The sequence below is a fragment of the Paroedura picta genome, chromosome 9 (assembly GCF_049243985.1).
Source record: "Paroedura picta isolate Pp20150507F chromosome 9, Ppicta_v3.0, whole genome shotgun sequence".
NCBI lineage: Eukaryota > Metazoa > Chordata > Lepidosauria > Squamata > Gekkonidae > Paroedura > Paroedura picta.
In genome coordinates, this window is record NC_135377.1 from 40,259,884 (window position 1) to 40,272,812 (window position 12,929).

Consider the following 12,929-nt stretch of genomic DNA (forward strand, 5'->3'; position numbering starts at 1 on the left):
GCCAGGATTAAAACAAATTCCGCATTTTTAACTGCTTCTGGAATTTTCCTCATTTCAGAAACAGTTTGCCATATGAGGTTGCATTCTGAGAAAGATGCCCCCCCAAAGTCATTGTGGTTATGTGTGATTCATTGAATGGTTCTTGATCCCATGGAGGCTGTACACTGATGGAAAGGAGGAATTTTCACTGATTTCCCCTTCCTGCAGCTTACCTCTGATTACCTCTTCATGCTGTTCTGGGGGGATGGACTGTCTCCCAGAGGCATTTTAGGTTTCAGCAAGAAGGGGAGGAGACAACAAAGTTAAGCTCCATTGACAGAAATCTTTCAGTCAGCAGGATGTCAAGTCAAAGGAGCTTTGCCTGAGACCCTGGGGAACTATTGCCAGTCTGATTAGACAATAACTGACTTTGGACTGATGGTCTGGTTTGGTATAAGAGTTCATGTGAGTCCCCTTAGTGATTTCACCTCAGGTTGTACCAATCCTAGTCAATTTGTCAGGGCAAGAGGGGCCCTTGTCCTCTGCTCACACCAGCAACTCTATGCACTTTACATCAAAAAATCATGGTAAAACTTTACTTTTTCATCAATAATCTTCAGAAGATACCACTGTCTTCCCATCCCAAGGATAAAAATGTAAGACTATGTCTATCCTATCAAATGGAGATGCTCTTTTTCACTGTTTAAGGCTGGCAACTGCACTGTTAATCTACCTGTATAGAGGGCTGCACTGAAAACAAGTTGTATTTTTACTGCTCTTGTGGTAAATATTCAGTGCTAAATTTCCAAGTTAAAAACATTGCACAACTGTTTCTCTGACCATTTTAAGTGTATGTGTATGTGTGTGTGTGAGTGAGTGAGTGTGAGGGGGTTACATTCAGCTTGCTGTTCTTGGTTTCATTTCAGTTTAAGCTTTCAAGTACACAAACCATTTCCACTTAGCTTCAGAACTTTACTGGGAACAATATGTAAGAAGAAGGGAAAAGATAGAGGGTACCCACATGTCACTGCGGAGGGTCCCAGTGGCCGCTGTGCTGTGAAGGTATCCTGGCTTCCGGGCATGGATCTGTGCAAGGAAAGCCTTTTCAGAAGTTGGTGATGGAACAAGGTCATCAAAATGGGTCCGACCAAACTCGGAGTCCACATTACTCTCTGTTTCACTTCCGGCTTCTGTGGGAAGAAGAGTCAGGGCCAGATTAAAGCCAAGTGATACCCTAAGCATGGCCCAACAATGGTGCCTCTCAGGCTTTCCACTGCTTTACTGACAAGACATTAAAACTCCGTAAGTGCTCACCATGCCAAATAATTTAAAAAATGCAGTTCAAAGTTTAACATGGGCAATAAGGACAATCACAAAAAAACTAACTCAAGTAGAGTGTGGCATTGAAAGAATTAAGGGGGCCCTTCCCTTCCCTAAGTGCCCTAAGCATGTGCTTATTGTGCTTAGTGGTCAATCCAGGGCTGAGAAGAGTGATGATGGTACTACAATTAGCTATATTCCAGTATGCTTCTATTTTAATTGCTAGCATTGGTTCAGTTTACACAGTCATTTAAAAGGGGTATAAACACAGCCTGGTGTGTATTCAGTTTTAACTAAAGTATTCCATTCCTCTGTTGTTCACACTTGCCATTTAACAGAGTGTCTGCAGAAAGCCAATTTGCTGAGGATCTAGGTGCAATGATCTAGTGCACCTACCGCTTCTAAACCACACAGGGACTACGTTAATCCCCCAGGGAGATCTCTAGTAACCGCAGTAGCAAAGCAGGTAGTTAACAGGGCTAGCATGAAGTCATAGTCAAAACACTGCCTTGTCCCCTTGCATTCTTGGGTAAATCCCCATACAACTTTGGACTGCTCTTTTCAGGACCACTTCCTACATTACCTAAGTAGCAGGAAATTGTGCAACTGTTTCATCCACAAAGGCTGTGTGTGTTGGCAAATCTTTCTGCACAATTTATCAGAGGGGAACTTACATAGCACATCCTCAGGCACATGGCCCCCTGCTGTACTTCCATGACTTGGCTTGGAGTAATTAAGTTGGCATTTAAGTGCCTTTGACTTTTTAATTATTTGAATTGTTAAAAATCATCATACAGACATAAGTGCTTGCTTCCCCGCCCCAGTATCAACTTAAAAAAACAACCAAGTTAAATGACTATAACATAATTGCACTTTTAAAGCATCAGACCTGAGTTGAGTTCTTTTACCAGCGAAGACATAGTATTGGTAATAGAATCTGCTGCTACCAGTAAGTCATTTCTTAAATTTCTTCTTGCGCCTGAAAGAAGAGAGGCAAAGGACTCATCTGTTTCTGGCAAAGTATATTTGTTTGAACTCTTTAATGTCATATAAAGCTGACAGACTAGAACATAATGAAGACAGCCACATAGCAAATAAAAAAAACCCTTTCTTTGCAAGAAGAGATTCTTGTGCAGCTCTAACTTGGATACGTTTCCTGTTTTCCAGAACTGCATGGCAAGGGCTGCTTCATTTAATTAAATGCCACTAATCCAGAGTTGAAGACAATGGCTGGAAACCAAAGCACTGTACAACTAATTCTGTGTACCCAAAGATGCTTTGTGCTGCAGTTTTTGAAGAGAAGCCACCCGCCTCCCCTGGTGGCAAATTGTTTTTGAAACTGAAGGAACCATCCAAAATATGATGGCCAGTTATTAAGGAAAATAGCACAAACATCCCACTGGGCATGTCCAAGCACTAAAACCATTATTTGCTATTATTACTGCACACTGATTTATTTGGGGACTGTAAGCTACCTTGGATGGTTTGTCGAAAGCAGAATAGCTGGGTATAACCTTACACTGTGCAAAGAATCTACCCAAGTTAGCTGATTTGAAATGAATTTTCCTCTTCCACTTCCAGTGAATTAGATATACAACTGAGAAAAGCTGTGTTTCTCCCCTACCTGGCTGAACTACAGATATCTCTCTCCCTCCCCCCCCCTGCCCCTGGCAGTCTTATACGCCTGGCTGCTCTGTGTTACACTATCCACTGTCTCCCTAGATCACACAGGGAAACTAGTGCTTGTAATTAAAGAATTGTTTTGTTATAGGGCCACATGAAGAAGGCACTTGGCAGTCAAGCGGTTGGCATCACAGCACATTATGCAGAAGTATAATAGTTGCTATAGTCAGAAGAATGCCATGAATGTTCCTGCTTTGATGCACTGGTGAGCCAGGCTGACTTGTGTTCTCACTTCCCCCTAGGGTTGCAGACTACTTGGAGATGTTGAGGATGGAGCCTGGGGAGGGAGGGCTGGGGGAGGATATAGTGCCACTGAGTCCAGCCTTTAAAGCTGCCATTTTTTCCAGGGGAAATGACCTTGGTTGTCTGGAGAGGGATGACAATCTGTTACTCACCCTAAACATAAGTTTTTAACGTAACTTTCTTAAATTACAAGCCCTTTCCCACATGCAATAGGGCATACATGTGGTTTGGGCACAAATAATCCCCCAGTGCAGGAGTGCAGAGGCCAAGTGGAAGCAATTCATTACCCAGGGGAGGGGTGGCTTCCTGTACGGGCCGGGGAGTTAAAACAAGGACAGCGAGAGGGAACTTGTCCTGCATGGAGTGACAGAGGAAGAAATGCCATTGACCAGTTATTGGGAGTGGGGGGCACTTTCCTATGTAAATAGTGCATAAAACAAGTAAGAAATCCGTAAAGCAGCTGAGGAATACCCCAGTATTGGACTGTTAGGCCTGACAGTAGTTCATTAAAAAAAGGGGGGGGGCTGTCCTGTGGGGAGGGGCAGTGCCTTAGGAGCAGTGTTTCTAATGAGCAGAAACAAAGAGAATCATCCTCACTTTGAAGGTCATTAATACCCAAAGAGAACAGATGGTGAAGGCTGGAGGAAAGGCATATCAACCAACTCTTGACACTGTGCTAGTACACAACAATGCCAGTTTGTGTGTGGGTGGAGGGGAGGAATCCGTTTAATGCAAAGCAAGGCATAGTTTCCTCTCAACATCTATGAAAATTCTTGTGGTGGGGAAACACCTGTTTTTTAAGGTTCAAAATAAAGTGAAGTTTTACTTGAGACAAATGGGCTGTTTATGATTTATGATTGAATGGAGGAAGACGCCATATGGAAATGGGGGGGGGGAAGTACCAGTCAGGTGACGGAAGCAGAGAAAATCTGCTGTGTGAAAGGAGACCATGATTAACCAGCAGCTTATTGAGTGCCTGTCTCTGACCATCGCTTCTTTTTCAAGGAGCACAGTTCCCCCAGCTCACCTTGTGCAAAAGCTTCCTGTACGTCTCCTCCCACGCCTGTCAGAGAGTCCTGCGGTGTGTGGGCTGGAGTAGAGCAAGCAGAGGCAGATCTGATGGGCATAGGAATAGGCCGGCTGATCGTGTGGCTGGGAGAAGAGCGAGGGGAGCCTGCCCCTTGGGTCTGGAAGAAGAAGGGCACATGCGAATGAGTATGACTGACAGGAGAAAGCACTCCCGGGCTGCCGCCTTCATATCCACTGCAGCTGCACAATTGTCAGGAAGCAGATCACGTCATGTCATGTCAGACAGTAGGATCATCCTGAGGGGAGGCTGAGGCATAATTATTTTTGTTAGTTAATTATTTGATGCACATGCTAGCAAAAACAGAGGACCTGAATCGCATAGGATAGCCAGGAAGGGGGGGGGGGGTGACTGGTGAAGTAGCCAAACAAATCTTAAAAATTGTTTTTTTAAATCAGTGCAGTAGATTGATCAAGGAGTAGGTGATATGAAAGACCTAGACTTGAGATCCACTGCCTGTCAGAGTAGACTAATTAGTATAAGGAAGCTTGAGGAATGAAATATGAAAGTTCCTTACTGGTTAATAAAGAAAGTGATTGTCAAAAAATGCCATGATTCCTCTTTTTTGAGGGGAAGGGCTTGTTTTAAGAAGAAGAAGAAGAAAAAGAAGAAGAGTTGGTACTTATATGCTGCTTTTCTCTACCCGAAGGAGTCTCAAAGTGGCTTACAGTCACCTTCCCTTTCCTCTCCCTACAACAGACACCCTGTGAGGTGGGTGAGGCTGAGAGAGCCCTGATATCACTGCTCGGTCAGAACAGCTTTATCAGCGCCGTGTGAGCCCCCAGTTGGCTGCATGTGGGGGAATGCAGAATTGAACCCGGCTCGCCAGATTAGAAGTCCACACTCCTAGCCACTACACCAAACTGGCTTAAGAATTGTTAAGTAAATCCTCACCAAACTTTTCTCACTTTGGCTTCCATTTATTTCTGAAATGGTTCTGGAACATGCAAGGAAGCAGAGGTGCACTCTGGAAGTCCTCTCACCCCAGCTGAAAGCCATGTTTCCTGTAAGGATACTGATGCCAGCAAAATTCTGTGCCATACCTAGCCCCCCCCCCCCCCGATGAACAAAAACAGAGTTCTCATGCCCCCCACTTTTTTTTTTTTTTGCGGGAAGCAAAGGAGCTGTTTGAGACTCTTTGTCACAGAGGATCCCATCTGAACTGAGGGGTCTTGTGTTAGCAAGGCTGTCTACTGGGGCTCATTATGTCATTGGATTGCAAGGGCAGTCTACCAGAGCAGAATGAAACAGAATCCCAATGGTACCTCAAGGACTAACAAAATTCATACTTTAATATGAGCTTTGCTGAGTCACATCTCACTTCCTCAAAGATGCAGAGGGAAGTGAGGTGTGAATTACAAAAGCTCATTTTGAAGTAAGTCTTCTGTCTCCTAAGGAGCTGCTGGAGATTTATTTTTGGGGGTGGGTGGGTCTGAAACTTTCGTTCTTTTGCAGAGTCAGCCATGTAGACATTTTTAATTCCTTTCTTCTAGAAAACATGGCATTAATTTACATTTACTCTACAGAACTCCCCGTATAATAATACACTTATTGGTCTTTGGTATGTAGCTCCCTCTGCTGGAATATAAGAGAAATTCATCAGGGAAAAATTACCTGGCCAGTAATAACTTCTTTTGAAATGGAGGAAAAGATTATCATGTAAGCAGCACTGAGTGGGCACCTAAGATAACTGAATATCTGCAGTCAGTAGTAGAATTTTTGCTTTTTCTAGCAGTGTATGTAACAGCAGATCTTTTTTGCAAATTCTTTTGTCCCTGTGAAAATATGCCTGAGCCTTCGGGGAGGGCGGTATATAAATCTAAATAAATAAATAAATAAATAAATAAATAAATAAATAAATAAATAAATAAATAAATAAATAAATAAATAAATAAATAAATAAAAGTCCTTAGTGGCAGTGGCCATTTCCACCTAGATTAGGTGCTGCAAGTTTAATGCTTTTGGAAAGCGAGTTCTTCCTGCTTCCTCACAGCATTGTAGCCACCTCCAGGGGTTCTCTGAATTCCCAGCTTTCATTAGGAAAAAAGTAAGTCTGTAGCTCCTTCCCTTGCAGAGATATAGGGAAAAGACATGCCTCTTGTTTTTAAAAGAAAGCTGGGAATTAAATGAACCCACTATTGTTACAAAAGTATATCAATAGAATTATATTCTACTGATATATATATTTTTAATATCACCCACCATGGTGGCCCAGGGGAGGGGGATGTCACATCCACTTCTGGGGGACTGGAGCAAGGAAGCCTGCTGTGCAGAAGTCTTTTTGCAGCTGCACCTTAGTAGCAGTCACACAAGCAAAGCAGCAACCACAAAATCCTATCCCTGAAGAAGTCAGTACTTTTTTCAAGAGGGTGTTTTTTTTTTTTTTGCAAGAAGAGGAAATAAGTAATTTTTGGAACAGTTTCACAAGGGGACAGAAAAAGAATGCAGATGCACATCTGGAAGCACATCTGACATATTGGGATGAATATCCAACTGTGGCTGCCATCCACCTCTACTATGTTTTTCCTGCAGTTGGCCCCGCATAAATGTGTATGAGCAGAAGTGGGACTGCTGGCTAACAGTTTGCTGTGAAGCCAAGTAAAATCAGAAGCAGTAGCCTGGCTGTTGAGGAGCAGGGACATTTTTTCCTCCCCACTCAGAGTGAGGGCAGTGGTCTTTATTTGCCTTCAGTGATACTATCAGGTTCTCAAATATGCTTGGCTGTGTGGGGCAGTGATGTCATCCCCCTCACTTCATGAACTTTGCACAAAGCAAAGAAGAGTCCTCTAAATAGGATGAAAACAACAGCATGGTGGATCCCTGAATGGGCTTGAAATAAAGAGAGACACCACAAAGGGAGTATTTTTCCAAGGGGCGCTTTGTGACACTCAAAGCCCATTTCCCCCAGGACAACATTCAGGTATGAAAATCTGGTGCAGTAGCAGAAGCAAGTCAGACTTTTCGGCCCTGGCCCCAACCTGGTGGAATGAACTCCCGTTGTCAACATTCCGCAGGGCCTGTAAGACAGAGTTCTTCCACCAGAGGCCATATATGGTTGAGGCCAAGGTGGGGTCTCGGTGTGATCAATGGGGGATCCCTTTGTATGTGTTAGATCAGGTCCCTTGCTCCCAAAGAGAGAGCAAATTTCCCACTTCCTGATGTGGGTCCATATGCTGAACAGGGGGTGGGAGATTAGAACTCTCGTAATATTGCCATCTTTTAATGTATTAAGGGGGTTCTAGGGGTTTGTATTGTATTTTTATTGTTTTATTGTAAACCGCTATGAGACAATTTTGAGAGTGGTGGTATATCAATCTAAAAATAAATACATAAATGAATACACTTTAAATTAATATAGATTCTTAAAAAATAATTACTATTACTATTTCATTACTGTAAACCTCTGCAGTCTATTTTTTTGTTATTATAAAAACCTACGATGCATCCTTTGAAAATTATCTTCTCACTTTGATCTAGACTACAAACTTGCAGTTACACTCTTGCTCATGGGTGGCAATGCCTTTACACAAAATTTTTAAATTATGATAATATTTACCTGTTGTATGAGCAGTGTTTATGGGATCTATCCCTTTTTCTAATAAAAAAGTAATAAGAAAGTTATGTTCAAAGCCCCTGCTTTAGAACAGCAGATAGTTTTTAAGCAATGCATAGGTGTTTTCAAGGCTATTATTCAGGAGACATTTCAGCTCATCTACTTGCCTCTCACCTTCCTATATAATCTCTGCACTTTCAAATTAGTGGGAAGCTGCTCATGTCTCTACACCATTACAGCTGGTACTGAACAGTGTTAAAGAGTTACAGCTCTTCAAGGCAAAGGTGACAGTATATCAGTAGTGAGCCGAAAAGATCTCTGACATTTATTATTGACCTCTCAAGAGAACTACAAATCTTAATTAGCTGTCTGTGTAAAGTACTTTAACGCCTGGGATAAAAGGTTAAAGGCGTGCAAGGTAGTGTTATTTATCGGTCTCTAGAATGAACAGGCATTTCAAGCAGATGCAACACAGCACCCATTTGGATCACAGCAGCACTCCTTAAGAGTTAGTGACATCTACAGGGCAAATCACTTACTCCCTGCTTCAGTTCTTCTTCCTAAAGAAAGATTGGACCATTCAGAGTCAGATTCATCTGAGTTTAAAGTAAAAGACGAGTGAAACGACAGAGCAGGTTAAGAAGTCTCTTGTCATCCACAGTCTGCAAAAATAATCTGCTGACTTCAGGGCAATGCAATTCTGAACAGCAGTAGCAGAGGATCAAATCAGGGCAGAGGGCAGCTGCTATTATATCCTGTTTCTCAAGTTCCACAACCATTCTGGCTGGTCACTGTTATAAACAAACTGCTAGAACATATAATCTGATTCGACAGGCTCCTTCTGTTTTTACCATATTCCTGAAACAACCGATTGGGCTGTATAGCACCACACCTTCACGTTACATGACATAGCCAAACTCAAGACTCTGAACCAAATTTTCCACTTCCTGATGTGGGTGCTAAGCAGAACCTGAATACAAGTCCCAAAAGCAGCAAAGATAGTTTACAAGCACTTTTGTGATTTTACAAAAAACCAAAGGAGGCACCCTGGGAAACAGAAATAGTTGTCAGGAAAAAAGTACAGTGGGCAAAATTTATCACTTGTTAAAAGCTCTATTAAAATCAGCGACAATATGCTAGAACTGCATTTCCCATTGCAAATATCTGTGGGATGAATTGCCAAGGCTGGTTATCCAACCAATTTCCCTTCTTCACTTCCCTGTCCAATTATACTACAAACTTTTTCTCTACTTAGTATAAAATCAGAGTATCTTACCTTGAGCAATTTCATGAGGCCTTCTAGCTGAACCATGAGCTCTCTCCGGCTTTCCTGTAGAGCAGACATCCTCTGTTCCAGCTCATCCTTCCTTTGTCTAAGAAATACGGGTTTAAGATTAGACTTTGCAGTGCACCTGCATACAGCGAAAAGCCTAAATGTACTAACCTCTCTTAAGACCGTCTACATCAGGGGTAGTCAAACTGCGGCCCTTCAGATGTCCATGGACTACAATTCCAATGAGCCCCTGCCAGCAAATGCTGGCAGGGGCTCATGGGAATTGTAGTCCATGGACATCTGGAGGGCCGCAGTTTGACTACCCCTGGTCTACATGAATATTTCATGGGATTTCCTACATTGGAGAATTTTTTGTGGAATAATATTGTTCAAAAATACTTTATTTACAGTCTTTTTGACCAATACAATAAATGATAGGATATCCAAATAAGCAAAATGTTGATCAAAAACATAAGATGAAATGTCAAGAATCATAAAATCACAATTTAAATAATGACCACTGTAAAGTTATAAACATATGACTTATAAAAACGCAAAGTAATTCATTTTCCTATAATTTTTTTGCACAATTTAATGGCAGCAGCACAAAATTTGGCAGTACGTAGGGTGGCTTGGGGGTTCTCATCATTTAAAAGTTTTTTTACCTTGTCTTTTGCTGCTAGGCCTGAGTTTCTCTTTAATATACTTGGTATTGTTTTGTCACGTAACGTATCATATATGGTTCAGGGGAATAGAAAATGCTCCCTTGTTTCAACCTGATTTCTGGGGCAGGGGCATAGTCTCTGAGGGAGGGGGATTTTTTTTCTCTGCACTGCCGTAAGCAAGGCTGAGCATCTGGAAAGAGTGAAAGCTCTTCTTAGTTTACTGTCCCCAGGGTTATATAGATAGGTGGCTGGAACTGTTACATATTTGATCCTATCAGACGCTAGAAAACCAGGGGAATTACTTATGACCTTTTGCCGAAATATATATTTGATCTTCTGCCTAAATATGTTTTTGGCTTGTTGTTGATTTAGCTTAAGTACTAGTTCCATCGACATCCCCAACTTTTCAATTTTTGATATGGTTGAAAATTATCTTCAAGAATAAGAGACTGAATAGAGAGCACAGTGATTTTATCTTCAACTTTCAGCACTCCTATTTCAAGGCCTACTAGTTCATTAGGTACACCACAGGGAAGCTGAATTAAAGCCCTAAGGAATTTAGATTGAACCCTCTCTATGATAGCAATACTTGGTGTTGGGGGTCCAACAAAGGCACCATAAAGTATCTGAGAAAGGGACTTTGCCCTGAATAACTCCAGGGCCGCTGGGACATATTGCCTGCCTTTTGAATGAAAGACAGATAGGTGGGGGATTTCTATACAAATCTGAAGGAAGTCTCAATATGGGGATTAACTTCCAGAAATGATAGAAACAACACCCACAGCTTTAAGAAAAGAATACCTACTGAGCTCTCAGAGGGAGCACAGGGAAACAGCCTGAGGAACCAAGGCTACTGGATGAAGAGGACTTGTGGGACCAGAAAGAACCTGACCTGGCAGAGGTCCAAGTGGACAATGTACCTACTGGAGTTTGGAAGTGAAATCCCACCACCAGCACCCAGGATAGCCACCATTCCCCCCCCCCCTCCCAGTACAGGGCTCAAATCTGGGTCCCTCCACCATTGGAATTTATACTGTCTCTGCAGAAATGACAGCAACAGAAACACCAGGCTGAAGTGGCTCAAAGGAGGTGAAGTGCCAGCCTGGTGGTGTGGATCACCATCCCAGCACCAGGCAGTGAAGCTGATACTCATTCACAGAAGTTCAACAACAAATTCACTAAGTGCCAGCCTGTGTGCCAAACACAGTGCATTGTCTCCAGTTCCTGCTCCTGGCTGGTAACCTCTGTCAATACTCTGGTTCTGGTCCAGAGGAGACCTGACTGGGCTGTCTGCAGAGTGCAGGACTGCTCATACTCACAGCCAGCATACAACTGCTGCCTGGCTGTGCAGCAGCACTCAGGAGCCATGTAACACCCAAGGCATAACTGTATTCTAGGATTATCAACTGCCCAGTAAGGACTGAAGATCTCACACGTTACAAGAGGCTTCCAGACAACAAAGATCAGTTCCCTTGGAGAAAATGTCAGTTTTGGAGAGCAGACTGTAAGGCATCATACTCTGTCATCCCCTGGCTCTACTCCCGAAATCTTGAGAAATTTCCCAACCCAGAGTTGGAGGCCCTACTGTGTGATTGTATTTTTACTGTGCTGAGGATTTAGCTTTCATTTTGCTATTTGATAAATGTTGCACAGGGAATTAGTAGAAGTCTTTTAGACTGTTATTTAGTGATTATCATTCTGAACACATGCGAGCAAGCCAGATACAGCTTCCTCTGTTAATGCAAATTAAAAATGTAGAAGGATCTTAGTTGACAAAGCTCCCTAAGGACACTCAATGTCAGGAAATTTAAACTAAACTATTATGTTTTTAATCTGGGAAGCAAAACTGAAGAAATGTTTAAGTAGAGTAGAAGTGTCAGCACAACATAATCGCTGGACATTTTAAAAAGTAAAACTATCTTGCCCTATCAGTTGAAGCCTAAGAATGATTAAAATAGATTGTAGGCATGATCCAAAAGCGGTTGCAAAGGGACATTCAGTACGGCACAATTTATTCACAGAGACCATTTACGGAGTTGCTGTGCATGTGCGTTTGCGGCAGCAGGGGTGCAAAAGCGCATGTGCGGCAGTTCCACGCATGCGCGTTTGCATCCACTGGCGTGCCAGCAGCTGCACATGCCTCTTCCCCCCCTCTCGCAGCAAGAAGCTAGCAGGGCCACAAGCAAAGCAGTTGCTTTGGCGGCTGCTTTGCTTCTCGCTACGGGGGGGGGGAGAGGTAGGCGTGGCCGCCAGCAGCCCAGTACCAAGGCCTTGGCGGCCTAGTACCAGGCCGCGGACTGGGGGTTGATGACCCCTGATTTAGAGGGTATCTTTGAGAGGCCCCCTCCCATTGCTTTGGTGTTTATGAGATTGCTGACAAAAAAAACATGTCACATAATTAGACCAAGGAGCAAGGCAAAATAGAAAAAGGACATAAGAGAACATGGATCTTGTGGAGAATTTACATTAATGGAGGAGGGGGAATTTTCATGAGTTTTTCATGAGTTTTTCACTTTGCTTTGCCCAGGCCTCATGGTTTGCCAGATGCTGTTTCTCGTGGCTCCCTGTCCAGCAGAAATATTTCAGTTGGAGATCAATTTGGGCTATGGTTGGAGGGCAGACATAAGCTCTGATGGAAATTCCTTGCATCAATGGAGATTTTCCATGGGATCCAATTCCATGTGCTTATTTAATATCAATTAAATAAAGAGGATTCCTCCCCAGTAGGAATAAAACCCCAGAATATTCTCATTGTTCTCAAAATGATGTTCTGCATCAGGGGTGGCCAAACGGTGGCTCTCAAGATGTCCATGGACTATAATAACCACGAGCCCCTATCAGCATGGAACATGGACATGGAACTAAATAAAACACAAACAAGGTTACTTATTCATAAACATTAATTATTTTTATGTTACCTAAGGAGCCGGAGTTCTGCTAGGAGAGTAGGATTCTGAGCTGCTTTCTCCGGAGTGGGCTGAGATGCCTGCTCATGCTCAAGCCGCAGCCTGTGAATCTCTTGTAAGATTTCTCTTATGGGGGAGAAGAGAAAAACAAAGGCAATGAAACAGTTATTTTCACTGAATAAACTTTATATACACAGCACCAAGCGAGAGACGAAATAGA

The 12,929-nt window shown here is 42.8% G+C and overlaps 1 protein-coding gene across 22 annotated transcripts in view; it reads right to left on the reverse strand.

Annotated features, from left to right (window-relative positions):
- Positions 1-12,929, reverse strand: part of DTNA (dystrobrevin alpha) — a 379,312-nt gene that overhangs the window by 12,190 nt on the left and 354,193 nt on the right. For 17 of the 22 annotated variants that reach the window (XM_077352480.1, XM_077352472.1, XM_077352474.1 and 14 more), the window contains 6 exons: positions 12,722-12,835; positions 9,142-9,238; positions 8,405-8,425; positions 4,253-4,412; positions 2,189-2,278; positions 1,001-1,169 (listed from right to left, as the gene is read on the reverse strand). In XM_077352480.1, coding sequence (XP_077208595.1) covers positions 1,001-1,169; positions 2,189-2,278; positions 4,253-4,412; positions 8,405-8,425; positions 9,142-9,238; positions 12,722-12,835 — 651 coding nt within the window. The remainder of the gene's footprint in view (positions 1-1,000; positions 1,170-2,188; positions 2,279-4,252; positions 4,413-8,404; positions 8,426-9,141; positions 9,239-12,721; positions 12,836-12,929) is intronic. The other 5 variants (XM_077352468.1, XM_077352483.1, XM_077352484.1 and 2 more) reach the window with 1 other exon arrangement.